The 19160-nt window shown below is 30.5% G+C and overlaps 2 protein-coding genes across 3 annotated transcripts; one reads left to right on the top strand and one right to left on the bottom strand.

Moving 5' to 3' along the window:
* Positions 1–982: 982 nt before the first annotated feature.
* On the bottom strand, positions 983–4336 carry LOC103579653 (slit homolog 1 protein). The gene is made up of 3 exons (XM_008561112.2): positions 4248–4336; positions 3284–3865; positions 983–3162 (listed from the first exon to the last, which is right to left on the bottom strand). The coding sequence occupies exon 3, from the start codon at positions 3132–3134 to the stop codon at positions 1251–1253; it is 1884 nt and encodes a 627-aa protein (XP_008559334.1). The 5' UTR covers positions 3135–3162; positions 3284–3865; positions 4248–4336; the 3' UTR covers positions 983–1250.
* An 867-nt stretch (positions 4337–5203) lies between these two features.
* Positions 5204–18933, top strand: LOC103579652 (heparan sulfate 2-O-sulfotransferase pipe). Of its 2 annotated transcripts, XM_008561111.2 has the most exons (9): positions 5204–5344; positions 5411–5962; positions 8650–8795; positions 14510–14577; positions 16493–16699; positions 16783–16862; positions 16955–17236; positions 18129–18283; positions 18370–18933. In XM_008561111.2, the coding sequence occupies exons 2-9, from the start codon at positions 5910–5912 to the stop codon at positions 18555–18557; spliced, it is 1179 nt and encodes a 392-aa protein (XP_008559333.1). In that variant the 5' UTR covers positions 5204–5344; positions 5411–5909; the 3' UTR covers positions 18558–18933. The 2 variants fall into 2 exon arrangements, with proteins under 2 accessions (XP_008559333.1, XP_008559332.1); XM_008561110.2 differs by having other exon boundaries at positions 5204–5962.
* Positions 18934–19160: the final 227 nt, after the last annotated feature.

Here is a 19160-nt window from a genome sequence, read left to right as displayed (position 1 = left end):
AACAAAAGTAAATAGCCCATGTAATTTAATTATAATGATAAAATAAAAAATTTCTTTTTTTTGGAAGACGGCAAGAAGGAAAAAACAAAACAGACTACGAATAATTTTTTATGTCCAAGGGAGATTCCACAAAGTTTCTCCATGGTACTGAGCAGGATGAATGATCCGCGAATGTCGGGGCAACGAACCCGACCTGAAAAGATTTCCGCTTGAAAGTCAAGGTATTCCTATGTCCCAGTTTAAAATCACTCTGGTTTATATGGCTTTCATTCGATTATATATTTTATTTCTGATATCTTAGCGTCAGTCTGGTTCCTGGGTTACCGGTCATTGGCACCCACCTACTACACGTAGCCTCGTAGTAAACCGGCTTTGCTGATTTTGAAATATTCAGGTAATGCAAACGGTAAGGCATCAGACTGTGTCTTTCTATACACGTATTTATATAGATATATGTCGGGTGATGCGCAAAATTTATCGTCTTCACTTCTGAGCGATCAACGTTCATTCTTGCAAAGTCCATTAATCCACATAATTGATGATTATATACATTATCATATTTATTATAAATAACAAAATTAACGATTCGTCTGAAGATTTACCACTAAAGTCTCTCAACGAATAATTTTGCAGCATCATAATAATTATCTTAAAACTCATAACCGCGAGAACTGAGAATATGTTAAGTCAGAATAAATGTGCAGTGGTGTCAATGCCACAAAATTACCCAGGAGTTTTATTCCCCGGAACACCGGAACGGGAAATGTTATTGTACGTGGGAAATTTCTTGTTACAGTCTTCGAGATAGCACAATTACATTTAAATTTATGAAAAACATGAAGAACAAATCTTAAATAAAATATAGTATAATATTATTTGATGCACAAATAAAAATTTCTTGAGTCAAGAAATTACTTTTAGGCCTAAAAAATTTTTTTTTTCGATTCATATTACAAAAAAAATGGCATGCGCCAAGAAATCCTTATTTCCTGTGTTCATATAATAGAAAAAATTACAATAATCATCACAAAAGAATTGCTCTCAATGTATAATTCAGCATAAATGCCGTACGCTTCATAATATACTCTCTCTATCCTATATACCGTTGACAATAATATTACGTAGATATAATCATATATGATAAATAACAATTTTCATAATGTGTATATGTAATGTCGATAATCATCGGCTGTTACCTCAGCACAGCATAAAATTGACTCTTACTTCCATTACCTGCGATGATCATCAGCTTAGACGTCATCAAAAATACCACCTTGAATTAGCTTTAGATAAGTGTCGGATAAATACACAAAACTGCCTTTTGATTTGGGTAATCCAAACAGCGCACCATTTTCCAGACGTTCTATCGGATTTTTTGAAATATCAAGCAAATGTATACGCCCCATATTTTTCGCAGCGCCTTTCGTAATGTTTTTAATATTATTTGCATTCAGAGAAAGTCGACGCAAACGAGTAAGACCTTCAAATGCGTCACCGTCAATTGTCTGCAACGAGTTATTTTTCAAGTGCAGTTCATGAAGATAAGGAAGATTAAACGTTCCTCGAGGTATCGTTGATATTTTATTGCCATCAAGAGAAAGCGTAAATTTCGGTACACCCACGAAACTTCCAATCTCCAAAGACTCGATTTCATTGTAATCGAGATGAAGATCTCGTAGTGTGTCCGGTAATTCAACGAATGTATCCTTGGTAATTTTAGTGATGTTGTTCCAAGCTAAATTAAGATCTTTCAAGTTCTCTAATCCTCTTGCAAATCCACTTTTCAAATCACTGATTACATTACGGTAGAGATAAAGTGTTCTCAGATTAGCCGTATCTTGAAAAGCCCCTTCTTCAATATTTTTTAGTTTATTGTCTGTAAGGATGAGCACCTGAAGTGAAGTTAAGCCCCGCAGTGATTGACTTTTTAACTCAGTAATATTATTGTGCGCAAGGTTTAAATAAACTAAATTCCTCATGCTAACCATCGCGTTTTCTGGAATTTCTTCAATATGATTCTGCGAAATAATCATTTCTGTCAGTGTACTGGGTAAAGTTGAAGCAAAAGATAAACTCTTCAAACGATTTCCTATAATAAAGAAACCAGAAAGTCTAGTTTTTTCCAGAGCGCCATCTTCGATTTCTGTTATCAAATTATCTTTCAAATTAATAACTTTCAGATGATTATTATCAATTGTGTTTTTTTCTAATTTCTCTATTTTATTTCCCGCCAAATTAACGAAAGCCAAACTCTCAGGAAGATCATTCAATAATGCTGGAGTGATTTTTGATATTTCATTCATGGTCAAGTCTATTGAATTAAAAGGAAATTTTTTGAGTTTATACCAGCCGTTTTCAAACGCTTTCAGTTTCAAGTTTTGAAGCACTAAAGTACGTTGCTTGTAAATGATACCAGCACGACGGCACTCTGAGGATAAAGTTTCATTTTCCTGTAGTTCTTCAACAGATTTAACGACACCTTGGTCTGTTTTACAAACCTTGACTTGCAGATTATCATCAAGAACTAAATTGTCATCGTTATCATATTCGTTTCTCAAACTGGGATTTTTATCAGTGCTTTCATCCAACCCGATATTCAACAGTTCAGGGTCCACTGTCTCTCTGAGAAATGGATTTTCAAAAAGTACTGTCGATATGCTCCAAAATTCATTGCCCTCTGTTATAATGTCCGCTGATTTGGTCAGACCGAAAAAGAAACTCTTCCGCAGATGCTTCAAGGGATTGTTAGAAATATTAAGTACTTTCAAATTACTGAGCCCCACAAAATTATTTTCAAAATCATTGAATTTATTTCCAGCGAGGGACAAAACTTGTAGACTTGTTAAATTAGCAAAAACGAACTCCGGTAGCTCTTGGAGATAGTTATTAGCAAGACTGAGAGATTTTATGTTGACAAGCTCATCAAAGGCATTTTTTTGAACCGACAGCAGCCCGAGGTTGGATAAATCAACATCGCTGGCCAGTGGTTCTGTCAACGGCTTGACGTTCTTCAGGATTCCGTTGTCAATGTCTAGATGATAATGCTGAGGTCTGAGCACTAGGGCTCGAGTGTTGGCCTCGAGGGCAATTCCCAGAAGCAGAATAATCCGCCACAATTCCAGCTGTCGTTTCATCGTTATCCGCAGTGACGTCTGAAACAGTCTAGAGAAAAGCGTAAGAGCATCAAGATTGGATCCAACGAATGATGCAACTGACCGTTAGGTCTACCGTGGCAATGAACCCGCTTAAAAATTATCTACGGCGTGGGTAGTGTCTTTCTTACCTTATGATGTGAATCCTGTCGTGAAGTCTAATGTTAAAAATAAAGGAAGCTCAAGAAACCCGATAAACAAAGACTGCAATCACTGGCTCTATCACGAGCGGTATATACCGAAGCCAACTTGTAGTTTACTGATGCGAGCACGAGCAGAGACTGTTCGAAGGTGGTCGAATGCTAGGCAATAAGTACTCGGTCCTTCAGAATTTTATGAGAAGATCCAGCAAACAGGTCCACCAGTTAACCTTCAACATCATTCCTTTTTAAGTATTCCACGACCTCTTGTCGTCATTTGCATTTAATAAACTTCTGGCCAATTCCCAGCACGAGGACTGTGTCAATTACTTGGTCAATGGAATAAATTACTGACCGGTATTGATTATAAATAATGTCGCATACAATTTATAGTTTACAGTTCTCATACAAGTACTTAAATGTTTCCGGCATATCATCCTTAAGACGCTCGGTTAATTCTCACACTGCAACTACGGTTCTTAACTGCTTGTAGACAATTGTCAATTTAAATTATTGACAGGCGTCAAATGTCTTTACGAAAATGACATTTTTATTTGAACATCGATTCTTACACTGTAAAAAAAGCGGTGTTAAATCGGTGTAAAAAAATTCCACGCATAGTAATTAGAAAAAAAAATGTATTGCATATAAAAAAAATTCAAAATTTAATGATACTGAAGTTAGCCGACGTTTAATAATTTTTGAATTTTTTTAAAAATGATAAATTGTAAAAAACAAAATATTTTAAAAATTACACTTGTAGCTTTTTAAATTTTCTACATGTACTTATTTCTAGTTTTCTTTTTTTTTTGTAATTGATTTGTTGAAAAAATTGCTAATTGTCTATTAACCAGGGTCATAAAATTTAATGAATATTATCTGGAGGAAGTTTCAATTTTGCTAGGTACTTATTTAAATAATTATTTATGTTATAAGTAATTTATTTGAAAATTACATAATTTTACATCCAGTATTTCAATCACCAATAATTTAATTAATTAATAAAACTACTGTCTAACTGTAGTGACCGAGTAAGTAAAAATCTTCATGAGTTTGAATGTAGCAGACATCAGACAAATTTAAAATTATAAATGAAGTAAATAATTTAAAAAATAATATTTATAAAAAATGCACTTATTAATTTTTTAATTTTTTAAATGCCCATTTTTTTTTTTTATTTTATTTTATTAATTATTTACTCTGTTAATTATTAATTTTAAATTTGTCTGATGTCTGCTACATTCACACTCATAAAGATTCAGATTATAGGAATGGGCCATATTGAAAAAAAAATATCGATACCGTACTATCGATAGTTTTAGTTTTTTATCATAGAGTATCGATATATCTAGTCCACAAAATATCGATAGAAAACATCGATAGTTGAAATATCGATAGATATCACCCGTCCCTAATTCACAAAATAAAATATTTAAACACCGTGAAATTTTTTTAACACCGGTAAAAAATATTTACACCTTCAGCGGTGTTAAAATTTAACACCGAAAATTTTAACACTTAAATCGCTTGAACTTACCTCGTTTTTTTTCAAAGTGTAACTACTTGTGAATTGTCACTTAAAATTTTTGACAGACGTCAAAATGACATTTTTATTTGAACATCGATTCTTCTTATTATTACCGGGTATTCTGTTCTGAACAATATATATACATATATATGAATGATGTATACATGTATATACTTTCCTCTATTTGTGGATACATTAATTTATCTTTCTTACGTGTTAATTATCGCGTCGCAGTAGCAGCCTAAGGTGAAAGGAAAGAAGACATAAAAAAATAAGGAAGCGACTGCGTCGTATGTAGAGTAAAATTGCATCGGCAGTGCGGAAGAGAATGATAGAGAAAAGTAGTAAGTTGATGTATAGTAGTAGTAACGGGGCCGATCGCCGGCGAGAGCCTCGTTTTTAGCGGGAACCAAGTAGGAGTTTGCATCAACAGGAGGTGGAGAACGATGCGGAACCGCAGTCGCACATTGACCAGCCAACCTGGCGGACATAACTCAGTCATTAATCCTGTCTTGATAGTCAAGGTAAACCAAAAACACTATCTATCATTTTTGTTATCAAATATTTGTGCTAAGGATTTTTAAAAATAGTGAAAGAAAATACGTAAAGTCATGCAACGTCCGCGTCGTGCAGTCAATAAACTGATTGGTCAGTTGATCCTGAAGCTTGTGAGATACAAAACATTGGATGATAATCTCTGATAAGTCAACGAGCTGTCGTTAGGAGTGACCGAGGACAAGAACAAAAAGAAGAAGAGAAAGAGGAAGAGGAAGAAGAAGGAAACAAGGAAAAAATAGTAAACCACGAATGATTAGTTGATCATAGTAAAATAACCGGTATAAACGCTCTAACCACGTGAAAAACATATCTCATCTCATACAAACTAATTCTTTAATCGACTGACATGCCAACAAGGACATTTAACTTTCAAGTGCATATTTAAATCAACTAGTTACAAGAAACTCGTTAAATATCCATTAAATGTTTAAACCACATGATTTTTTTTCACATCAGTATTTGCTTTATTTAAAGTAATTTTTTTTTCAAAGAAATTGTGTTGCAAATTTTTGAAAATAAATTGTGTTCATAATGATTGTCAAAGACAACATGTGGAGACAGAGACGTCTGACGGTACCAAAGAGGTAAGTGAAATTGAATGAAAAATTTGTTTAGTAAGTGGATTTCACAGAAAATTTGTCAAGGAGATTTTAAAAATATAATCAGTTCAAAAATTTATAGATAACTTTTCAAAAATTGCGCGGGGTGAAAAATTTGATCTATTTCTGTTAAATTTTACTTTTCATTTGTATTTCATTAATGAGTTTTGTGTGTACTAATCCTTATTTAGACTATTTTCAGACTCTGGTCGAGAATTTGATCAGATTTCAATCTAACTAGACTATATTTTGACAAATTGGTCTGTATTTGAATTAGATGATCTGTTTTTGAACTAAAGAGACTCTAAAATGTACTAAAAAAATTAATAGGCAGAAAAAGTGTAATTTTGGTCAGAATAATAAAAGAAGGCAAAATATTTTGAGAAAAAAGTGTAATTTTGATATACAGGTGACCAAAGCCGAAAAATTATTGAAGACAGTCTGAGAATGCAAATAAAAAATAAAAATAATTAAAATTTTCATTTGATTTAAAACAGATCAAATTTTTCAACCCGAAGCTCGGTTTCAAATTATTGGTCTGATTTTGGTCACCTGTAGACCAAAATCAGTATTCTCAAAATATTTAGCTTACTTTTGTTGTTATCCAGACCACAATGAGACTTACTGCCTATTATTTTTATTAGTCTGTTTTTGATCGTCTTTCGATAAAAAATTTTTATAAAAATTTAAAGACAGGCCAATTAGTTCAAATACAATCTAGTGAGACCAGAATCAGATCAAATTTTTCGACCCGGGCGTGGGATTAAAAATCTGCGTTTGTATTCGAGATATATATTACAGCACATCGTGTTACAAAAAATAGATCGCACTGAAATTTTATAGACTTGTTTTCTTGACGAATCTCTTGATAAAAATTCGTACACAAGATCGGTGAACTCGTTTTGAAACGGCGGTCGTTTAAAAATTTAAAAATAATAAGAACTTCAACTTCTAGAAACCGTGAGAAATTTTTGGGCTGAAAAAATGAATTCATTCATAATTTCAAATTTCTTTTTGTTATAATTTTGAAAAATTTTATAGAACTTTCAAGTAATTTAATTACTGCTGTAGATTAATAAACTCCAGTATCATAACTTCTATAACTTTTATAGTTTCAGCTGATATTTTTTTCACTTATCATCAGTCATTTCATACACAAATTATGGTATCTTCGAATAACTTTTTAATAATATATGAAGATATAACTCATTTCTACAAAAAAAAAGTATAGAGCTTGTAGACTTGCACTTTAATTTCTTTTCTTTGCCTTTTTTTTTCGAATTTAATGAGGTTTTAATGTTAATTTATCTGAATAATTATTCAGGTAATTAATCGCGAGAATTTCACACTTTAATTTGTTTTTATAAATTCATTTTTTTTGAGAAATTTACCTTCGGGCTACTAGATAATTTTTTTTTTAAATATTAAACTACCTTTCTCTAAATCATTTTTTTTTTTCACCATCAATTTCACCTTCTTCACTTTTTAACTTTAAATAATTGATTCCTCTGTAATAGTCTAATTTTAAATCATACTTAACCTCTTTCACCTGCCATTTTTATAATGATTGAGAAACGCAATATTTTTCATAATATAAAAAATTATAAATTATATATTTAATGTAGATACGAACAATTAGACTGACATTTTTTAATTAAAAAGCATGTAATAACAGAATAAACATTCACGCTTAATGGAAGCGGGTCACTCGTAAAGTTATTGTCACCTCACGGCAATTATAAATGCACTGTTTAATCATCTAATTGTATAAATTCATGCTAACAAACTTTTTTAAACTTGTTTTTTAAATAAATATACATATTTTTTAATTATACGTATATTTTTTTTAAATTTTTCTTTTGATTTAAAAATTGTGAGTATATAATTAACAACTTAATATTACGATTTAAGATTTTTATAATTATATTAATTACATTAATTATGAAAAGCCAAGCGTAATTTTTTAAAAATTAATTACTAAATATTGTAGACTTGGTCTGAAGATTCTGGTTGATAAAACACGCGAAATATTAACAATAAATAATTTTTTTATCGATTTGAATCAAATGTCCCCCGCGAAAAAAATTTATATAAAAAGTATAAGTTAAAATATAAAAAATATTTTTAGTATGAAAAAATATATAAGTATATATGAAAAGTATATTTTTAATAGCTGAGTTTTTAAGGATTTTCATATATATTTTATATATTTTAAATGTAATTTTAATGTATTAAAAATATATCAGAATACATGGAAAGTACATGCATGAAAACATATTCTATACATTTAAAATTATGAAAAAAATATATCAGTATAATGATATAAAAAAAATATATAAAAAATATATCGTTGGTTAAATTAAAATATATTTTAAAAATATTCAAATTACATTAAAAATATATACAAAAATCGATCGAAGGTTAGCTATTAAAAATATACTTATATATATTTATTTACATTATTTATTACATATATACATTATATATATTTCTAATATATTTTTTTTATAAATTTTTTTTATGCATACCTAATTATTCACAAATCATACCGATCAAAACAAGTATAAATAAATATATTTACACACATATATATATTGAAACTAAACAAATAAAATAATATATACACGCATATATTATTTTTTGTCTTACAATATTTTACTCGGGTTTTATAGGACTAGTGAACTGGTTGCCCTGGTTGCTCTATCCAGTACATTGTTCCTCTTCCTTCACACACGAGATCTGCATTCTCGCCTACGTGAGATGGAAGTGCGATTACAGCCCGGCGAGAACGAGATCTCAGGAAACCCACCGTCATCAGGTAATAGGCTGCTTTTTTTTTATTTATTTACAACATTAACTATTATCCAATAGTACCTTCAAAGTAAACTTAACGTCAAAATTATGATTACATAAGTGGAAAATAATAAAATAAACGTAACCAATAACGATGATTTCTCACAAGATGCGAAGACAGGGAAGTTTTTATTTATAACGCAGAAACATATCAAGTGAAGCAGAACGAAAACGTATGCAAAGTAGTTTGCGTTTACATACGCACTAGATCTCTGGAATTCTTCATGGAACTTTAAGTACATACGTGAATGTACGTGAGTTAGTTGGCTTCCTTGTGCCTCGTTTCCGTCAAGGATTTCGAAGAAACTTAAACTCACCAGCCAGAAGATGAACCATGCACTGAATTTGTAACGGTTAAATGCCAAGTTGACGTTGATTTGCGTGCGATGCACAACCCTCGCTAATTAGTCGATTTAGTTCTTTCTCTTTACAGTGTCGAGCTGGTTAATCACTTTTATTTCCTACTCCATTGGCGAGTTAACTTTGGATCAATTAAATGATTGTCGTGTATATAATTTAAATTGCAATTTATACATGTCAGTCATGAATCATTGTTAAAAAGAAGTATTAAAAAAATTATGTACTCTAATAATATTTATGCCAAGTCGTAAAACATTAGTAGCAATAATAATAATAATAATCTTATATATTTATAACTGAGGGATAATAATTTCCCAGCGCGGGAGTTACGTTCAATGGCGGTTTTTTATTTAAAATAAGAAGTATTAAATAAAATATAAATTGAACATAACAAAATGAAAAAGAGATTAATGTACGAAGCTATTCTCAGCCATGTCGTGTATAGAGTAATGCTGATGAAAACCAGGCAAAGTGAAAGGTCTAGAGCGCGCCCGTGAAATTATTATTGACGTTAATGTTGCAGCAAAGCAAGTTTAATGGGTTCTCGCCCAAGATTTATCAACGCTTGTGATAATTACAATGTTGGAAAGCGTACTGAACAACAACAAAAAAGGATTCGCTTCTTGAGAATTAGAATAAAATAATTAAGTTTATAAATATATACATGATTATAAGTTCATTTTTAAATTTATAAATTTATTGTAAACTTAAACTTAGTGCAATTCCGCAATTTTACTGTCTGGAGGATTAAAATTTTATTTGTACTAAGTAATTTTTATTGTTTGAGTATGACAATAAATATAAACTACGATAGTAAACTTGAATATAACATTTAGTGAAATTTACTATCCAATATAGTAAATTTTACTATATTAGAGCAGAATTAAATTTTTATTAGTCCTTCAGCTTTATTACTGTTATTATTGTTATTAATTATGGCATGTGTATTGTGTTGGTAAGAATTTTTATATGGAAAAGTATCAGTTGACTTGACTGAGATTCGAACCCTGATCTCCCGCGTGAGAACTCTCTGAGCAGTTTGTCGGTTCAGTCTCTTTTAAACAAAAATTCCTGGAGTTCAAAGCATATTAAAAAATTTTCGTATTTGCGTAAAGAAAACAGTGTGTTAAAAATTTTGTGTTAAACATTTAACACTTTTGTGTGTTAATTTAACACACTGCTTTTGTGTTGTTTGATCAGTTTATTTTTAAAACAAAAAAATGTTAATTGAAACAAAAGTAACATTTACTGTGTTACTTTCCAAACAAGTGTTAACACTTCTAAAATGTAACTTTAACATAGAGCGCATGTTAATTCATTAAAGTAACACTGAGAATGTGTTAAATTTACCGTAGTCACTTGTTAAGCTTAACATAAATTTTTATGAGTCTCAAAATAACACAAATAAAAGTGTTAAATTAACACTTCGTGTGTTGCAGATAACATTTTAATGTGTAAAAGCTTCAGAACCGGTAACAGAGAATGTTAACATTTTTTTGTGTTATTTTTTAACACAAATGAAAAATGTTAAAACAACATAAAAATTTGTGTAAAATTTTGTTTTAACACACAGTTTTGTGTTACTTTTTACAAAATTTTTTTTACTGTGTACAGATTGTAATTTTTGAACACAGTAGAGTATTAAATGCATATTTTTAGTTAATTTTTATATTTTTACCATGTAAAAATTGTTAAATCTCTTTATAAAAATCGCTGCTCTATTCATAAAAAATGCAAATGAATTAGAATTAAAAGTAATAATATAGCAGTTTCTCATGCAAACATACAGTAGTAATTAACATTTTGCGATTTTCACCATTCACTCAGTAATAAAGAGTAAAACTAACACTATTATTAATTTCCATTAGTACTTCTTACTAAAATATATTAAATATAATATTTTCGAGACCCGTCTTCTCCAAGTCTAAACTAAAATGAAATACACGAATAAAACTAATCAGTTGTAAATAATTTTAATTGAAAAACTCCTGGAGTAAGAAACCATGGTATATTGGCTAGGAAAATATCTGTGTCTAATGCCCATGACCCTATATCTCCAACGACTATAACCCAAGAAGAAGGCAGATGTAAACGGCTACTTTAACGTCGGAGGATAATCAAAAACTCTTGTGATTAGATTCTGGGTTGTAAGCAAGATTATAATAATAAAAGTAATTGTTTGTAGATGGAATTTCTTTAAAGTATTTAAACCGCACAGAGTAAAGAAAGAGGTAATAGATAAAAGTATGCGTGAGTGCATGCGTGTCAACACAATCCGAGTGCCTTGTTTAAGGCACAGCACGCACTAGTCGGAGGTCGAATGGGTATGGTGCATAAGGGGCAACGGTTCTTGCTTATGCTGTATTCTGCAGGTGAACGTGATCCTCGATGGTGAAGGGATATAAGAGTCAAGTCTTGAAAGTACATTATGGCCAGCATTATTGAATATAGTAAAAGAGTATGCGGAAATACATGAGCCAAAGGCGTTTATATATATATATATGCCTCATATTTTTGAGCGAGTTATCGTAAATGATCGGTATCGAGACCACAATATATACATGATAGTATTCCCAAGTAGTATTTTTATTTATTGTCTTGATGCCTTCTTTTATATCGCTTCCCACGGAATTAATTATCCTCTGGTGTATTAATACGGTTATATAAATTCAGGTTACTGCCGAGTGCTCGACAATTCTTTATAGAAAAGAAAAACTATGGAAAATGGGTCAAACTGAGACAATATAAAGAATAAGGATATAGCTCGTGATTTATAATTGCGCTCTCAATTGAAGATGATAGAAGTAGAGTTTTATTTATTGATTTCTTCAGATCTTTTGCCGGCGAAATGATGGGATGGCTGAAGAAAAAATTATTAATTGCAACTGTATTCTTACTCGAATCAAAGTGATAGTTGAAGCATCATTAATTTTCAAATTATTACGAGTAATAACATATGATAAAAAATGGGAAAAACGTTTGACCTGCAGGTCAGACTAGAACTTTCTGATTTCGAGTTTAAAAACGTTATTATAAAGCATTGAATTCTTGTAGCTTCCGGAATTCAAAGGTAATTTTTTTGAGTAACATTATAGAACACGAAAATAATTTGAGTTTTTTTTTTTTAGTTACAATGGGTCGATCAAATCAATGGCTTACAAGTTAATTTTCATTATATCGTAAAATACTAAACCGGTCATTTAAAAAATGATGCATCCAAATCCATCAATTTGTTTACAAAGGCTCCTTTGAAGAAAATTTGAGTAAAATTTGAATTAGAAAATTTTTCACTATTAGTAAGCTTTCAAATTTCGACTTGAAAAATTTTTACCAGTATCTGAAAAGATTTAAACATACACAGAAAAAATTGATTTTTTGGCGCGAAAAATTTAAACTCGTCCCAGGAAAATTTTACTGGCGCAAAGAAATTATTTTTTTCTGTGAAAGAAATAAAACCCTCGGGTAAAACACTTTTAGATTCTGAGCGTAGATACGAGCTGTAAAACCAGCCGTAATTTGTTGAACTGCTTGAAAAATTATGTCAAAATTTTCTAAAAGTTGCATAATTAAGACAATCACGATAATTAGGTTTCTAAAAGAAATCTGCAGAAGGTAAATTATCTTATTCTTGTTATTTTTCATCAGTTATATGATCATGTCATAAATAATTATCATAACAAGTAAGTTTTTTTGTTGCGACAAAAATATGTGTACTGTAAAAAATCGGGAGCGTATTCGAAGGTAATATATTTTTGTACTCCTTCACTCGGAGTTCCGGTGTTTGAAAAATTACTTTGCATATGAATAAGGAATTTTTTCCAAGGGAGAGACAGATTTTACTTCCTGCACCCATCCATGCTTGATTTTATCCACTTGAAAATTCAATTTTTATTATGTCTCAGATCGAACCTCTAACTTTCAAACCGTGAGTAATATGTACCTATTATCCTAATAACTGATCTACTATCTTAGACAAGCTTACAGTGGATTTGCAATCAACTCAGCAAGAACGTGATCTCTATAAAACCTTAGGCCTACAGCGTTATTTCATGGACAAATCGTAGATCGATTTCACACTAGACTGCCAGAGTCGGTCAAGATTGGTGGAAGACTCAGATGCCGGAAACTAATCTGTTGCGCTTCGTCAGAAATCGCTCTTAAAGTAAATAAAAATGAGCAAAGACGTTTCTAGAGAGAAAGATGAAAGTCTAAGTCGATTGGCGGATCCGTTCCAAACAATTAAACGACAAGATCGAGACGTTACCATCAGGAAGAAATAATCACCGGCCGACAAACCGCAAGAATATCGTCCTGCAACATACTACACACTTTCTCAAGTTCTGGGTCAACAGGTCCATCAATCCGGCCTAAACTCAATCAGGAAGTGGCTATTTATTCAAAGTTTATTGAAATAAAGTTAATTTCAAATAAAAAAAGCAAAAGTTTTGTTTTAAAATTACAGCGAACGCGTACACTTTCTCTACCAGTGCGTGAAGATCCTACATAAGTTTATATTATCAACAAATTACAGTCTTGTGTGTATTATAAAATTTTATTTCCAAGAAAACATAAAATATAAGACTTCAAGTGAAGGTTTATTTGCTTGGAAAAATATTATAGAAGAAAAACGGCTTCGTAAAAGCTGCTGTGTCTTAAGTATAACAATTTATACTGTCACGTCTCGTTTACAACGAGAAATTGTTATGAGTAAACTCATCATACTAAAGAATAAGGCGTGAGAATTATTACTCTACCTTGTATATTGTATATACACTATATTGCTTTTTATGACCATTTATTGTAACATTTGCTGTCTTAAATTTTCAAATATATTTCATCTTTATAATACACTGTAAAAAGAACGGTGTTAAAATTAAATAACACCGATGTAGGTGGTGTTAAATCGGTGTAAAAAAAAATTCCACGTGTAGAAATTACATTTCCTATAGAAATCCAACATAGATCTTGATATAAATTCTCGCATGGGTTCCTATGGGAATTTACACCATACCAAATTTATAGAAGAATCTACATAAGATTTCCATGTGGATTTTTACTTTAATTTCTTGTGGGAATCTGCGCATGTCAAAATGACAATCCAGAATCCCATGGTTTCCTATACGGATTCTTACATAATAAATCCATATTTACTTACATAGATTCTTATGGGTTTTCATTCAACACATAGATTTCTATAATACCGGGAAATTTAACACCTGTAAAGAATACTTACACCGAATTTAACACCTACACCGTCTGAACCTACCCCGTTTTTTTTTACAGTATATTTTATCATCATAAATTATTTTTATGTTCTAGATGAAGAAATTCAATCAACAACAGCGACACAGTCTCTCCAAAGCTCTAGATATTCTACCGTTAAACTGGTAAATGAAATTCACTATTATTCAATACGAGTACATAAATAACGTATGTGCGAGGCAATGAAAGAGTGGTCGTTAAATGATACTGAATATACACTTATGTAAATCGATCTATAAATGTCGGTCAATGTAACAGAATATTTATGATCGAGTAATTGTAGATGATCTTGATGAAATTGAGAAACTGCATAAAAGTATAATATTGGAGTGCGATCATAAAATTAAATTTTTTAGTAAACTGCTCGGTTAGCGCTTAACTATATTTATCATGCTACTTATTTTTTTGAAGAATTCCTTTACGCGCGCGATTGATACCGTTTTGATTGCTGTGCTCGATAGTGTAAAATGTGATAGAAGCGTTTAAATTATCGAATTTGCATACAAAAATTATACATGATAAATTAACATACAATGACACTGTAAAAAAATTTTTGTATTTATGTAAAAAACAGTCTGTGTTAAAAATTTTGTGTTAAACATTTAACACTTTTGTATGTTAATTTAACACACTGCTTTTGTGTTGTTTGATCAGTTCATTTTTAACACAAAAAAATGTTAATTGAAACAAAAGTAACATTTACTGTGTTACTTTCCAAACAAGTGTTAACACTTTTAAAATGTAACTTTAACATAGAGCGCATGTTAATTCATTAAAGTAACACTGAGAATGTGTTAAATTTACCGTAGTCACTTGTTAAGCTAAACATAAATTTTTATGAGTCTCAAAATAACACAAATAAAAGTGTTAAATTAACACTTCATGTGTTGCAGATAACATTTTAATGTGTTAAAGTTTCAGAACCAGTAACAGAGAATGTTAACATTTTTTTGTGTTATTTTTTTAACACAAATGAAAAATGTTAAAACAACATAAAAATTTGTCTAAAATCTTGTTTTAACACACAGCTTTGTGTTACTTTTTACAAAATTTCTTTTACTGTGCATATTACGAATAATCAAGATTTTTAATTCAAATAAAGTTTTTGAAAAATTTCCTGTTCTATTTAAAAAAATTAATAACTTTCCATATTTACCTGAAAAATTGTATAAATTTATCACTTTTTTAGAAGCTTCTAAAACCACAAAGAATTTTTTTACAAACCAAAAGAAGTGAAGCCCTACTTTTACATAATTACCCAAAACAATTATCATACGATTATGATTATAATCATGCTCATACATTTCACCTACTGCTAATAATGTTTATTTAAATACCTGTATGCACATCATTATATACGCGCTTTTTACTTATAGTAAACCTAACAACCGGCCTGTGAACCTGTTCTTTGAATTATTGTTAAAAAAAAATTACGGTCAATAGCTCAGTAAATGAACCGCAATAAAAAATTGATGGCACAGTTTGTAATAAATATCCGGATTTTAAATCTTGTATTTCAAGTTATGTATTTACTTTTAAATAAATATTTAACATTTATGGAGGCAAATAAAATTAGACATTGCGTCATATCTCACCATAATTTTTCAACACATTAATACAAATATCCTAACGAGAGGGAGCTTGAAATACCTTCATATGTACTCTCGTATATTTTTTCTCTTTGAACGTACCTCGTGCAGAACAATCTCTCATGCTATCGAGATATATCCAGGTCGAACCGTCTGCTCGTTAACTAACACAGAAGAATTACACACAATTACACACACAGGCATATGTATGCACTGCTCAAATATTTCGGAGTGAATGGGGAGTTGACTTTTTATTTATTCAATCAGTTTTGAAAATCCCCCCCCCCTTCTCAGCTCAATTTTTAAAATACAGAGCTGAAATTTTTTGAGGGTTTTCTACTTTAATTAAAAAAACTTTTGACATGTACTTAATAAAAAAAGAAATTTCTGAGTCTAATTGACATATTATACATATTCATGTCTTGATTTGTTTGTATGGGTATAATTTTAGTACGATCATCTCGAACCATTGGATTTAAATGCACTAAATAATACAAAACGAGCCGACAAACACGTTCTCTTCTTCAATCGTGTACCAAAAGTTGGATCCCAAACGTTCATGCAATTGCTAAGAAGACTTTCCGTGAGAAATAACTTCGCATTCAACAGAGATCAAGTGCAACGTGTCGAAACTATCAGACTTGCACCTTATGAACAGGTATACAGTCACGGCAGTATAGCAGATAAATATTGAGTATGGTAAAAAAAGAGTAAAGTAATTATAAACTTTTATTTATCCAGCGCCAGCTTGTAAGACTAGTTAACAGCTACAACGAACCATCCGTCTACGTGAAACACGTTTGCTTCACAAACTTTACTGAGTGAGTATCTTTAATGTCTTGTGTCTATAACGTTTATATAAAATTTATACTTATCCTCTGCTAATATGTCTATTTCTTTCTTCATTTAATAGGTTCAATCTTCCTCAGCCAATTTATATGAATGTTGTTAGGGATCCGGTTGAACGAGTAATATCTTGGTATTACTACGTACGCGCGCCTTGGTACTACGTTGAGAGAAAACAAATCTTTCCAGATTTACCGCTGCCTGATCCTGAGTGGCTGAAGAAGGACTTTGAAAGCTGTGTCTTGAATGGAGATCGCGAATGCCGGTATATTGAAGGGGAGTATCATGAAGGCATAGGCGATCACAGAAGACAAACTTTATTTTTTTGTGGCCACAGTGAAAAGTGCATGTAAGTATAAGTTAATATATGCTGTTGTTATACTGTAGAAAATTAGGAGTGATTACAGATTTTATTTCAATCTGATATTCACTCCATGACTCGGAGTTTAGGAGATTAAAAAAAAAATAATGTGCATATGGAGTAAATAAAGAGTTTCTTTTTTCAATGGGATTAAATAAATAGACAGTCATCTGCTCTACATTTACTCCGCTAATTTTTTACAGTATACCAAAATTATGTTAAAATTATTCTAGAAAATTTAACAAGTAAAATTACAGACCCAATACAAGTTTAAAGTTTCGAATTTCTTTAGGTATGGAACCGTTTGTTGTAAAGTTTTCTGACCAAGAGAAATTTTTGACTTGGTTCCTGAAAACGTTTGTCTTCCAAAATATTTTCTTGACTCGATAACTTTATTTTCTGTACAAAAGATATAAACACAGTAATTTTAAATTTCCGATAGCACTTTTTACTTTTATCAAAAGTATAAATTATCAAATCCATTAGCGGTTTCGGTTTACTTTCCACATTGTAATTTTTGTCCATTATTTTTATTCGATTATGATATTGTTTATTTATTTAATAAAAAGTATAATATTTGAATCTGTCTGTAGCTTACGATAGACGATTTTTTATAATTATAAAGTAGATGTGAAAATAAGTAAAAGAATAAATTAATTGAAATTAAAAATCTATAGAGAGTTGACACAGAAATAACAGGTGTTTAAATAAAATAACAATATACTTTCGCAAAGATCAATCTCCCGTAATTACAGATCACGAATAATTGATTCATTATTAAATTTCAATTTTAATTATTTACAAGTTACTATTAGAGAACAATGAATAATAATGAACGAGGAGAAAAATAGACCAAGCATTTATAACAGTAAATTTTCAGGCCATTTAACACGGCTGGTGCATTAGAAAGAGCCAAGTTGTCAGTAGAAAAACATTATGCTGTCGTCGGAGTACTGGAAGACGTTAATACCACTCTCACTGTCCTTGAAAATTACATTCCTCAGTTCTTCGAGGGTGCGACTGAACTTTATTGGGGTAAAAAGTTTATTTAATTATATTACCGCTATACTATGCCGGTAAAAAATATAATAATAATTATTTATTTTTGTATTTCATTACAGATGAAATGAATTCATTTAAAAAAATTAATCGAAATTCATTCAAACCTCCAGTAAGTGAAGAAATAAAAGATATGGTACGAAAAAACTTCACAAGAGAGATTGAATTTTATCAGTTTTGCAGACAGCGATTACACAGACAGTTAAGAGCTTTGAAATTATCTGCAACCAATGACGCTAATAGCTTGTAAATATTTTTACAGTATATACATATATTTATATACACGTACACTGTAAAAAATCGGGAGTGAATTCGGATTTTATTTCAATCTTTGGAGTTCTGGAGTTTAAAAAAAACTCTACATACGGAGTAAGTCGGGAGTTTGTTTTTTAATCTGAGTCATTTCAGAGTAATCTGGATTTTATTTTCATCCGCATTTACTCCGATTCGGAGTTTTAATATCAAAATAAAGTCGGTATAGAAGTGAATTTTACTCCAAAGGAACTAAATAAATAAACAGTAATCCACTCCGTATTCACTGTGAATTTACTCTGCAAATTGTTTACAGTGTATATATATATATAGATATATATATTGAAAGAAAGAGAAAGAGCGAGAATTTTAATCGTAATTTAAAAAGTTGATAACAAAAAATTATGAAATAAATTGATATTTGTTTGTCCATGTGATATATATAAAGACTATTTTTTTAGATTAATATATTATCAATTTATATAATAATCATCAGCAAATAAGATATTTAATGAATAAATGATAATGTGTATTATTAATTATCAGTTTACTCTAAATATTAATTAATCAATAAATGCATAACTCATTAAAAGTCACGAGA

This window comes from Microplitis demolitor, chromosome 2 (assembly GCF_026212275.2).
Source record: "Microplitis demolitor isolate Queensland-Clemson2020A chromosome 2, iyMicDemo2.1a, whole genome shotgun sequence".
Classification (NCBI taxonomy): Eukaryota; Metazoa; Arthropoda; class Insecta; order Hymenoptera; family Braconidae; genus Microplitis; species Microplitis demolitor.
The sequence above is the reverse complement of the archived record's forward strand: the minus strand, read 5'-3'. Positions and strand labels throughout refer to the sequence as shown.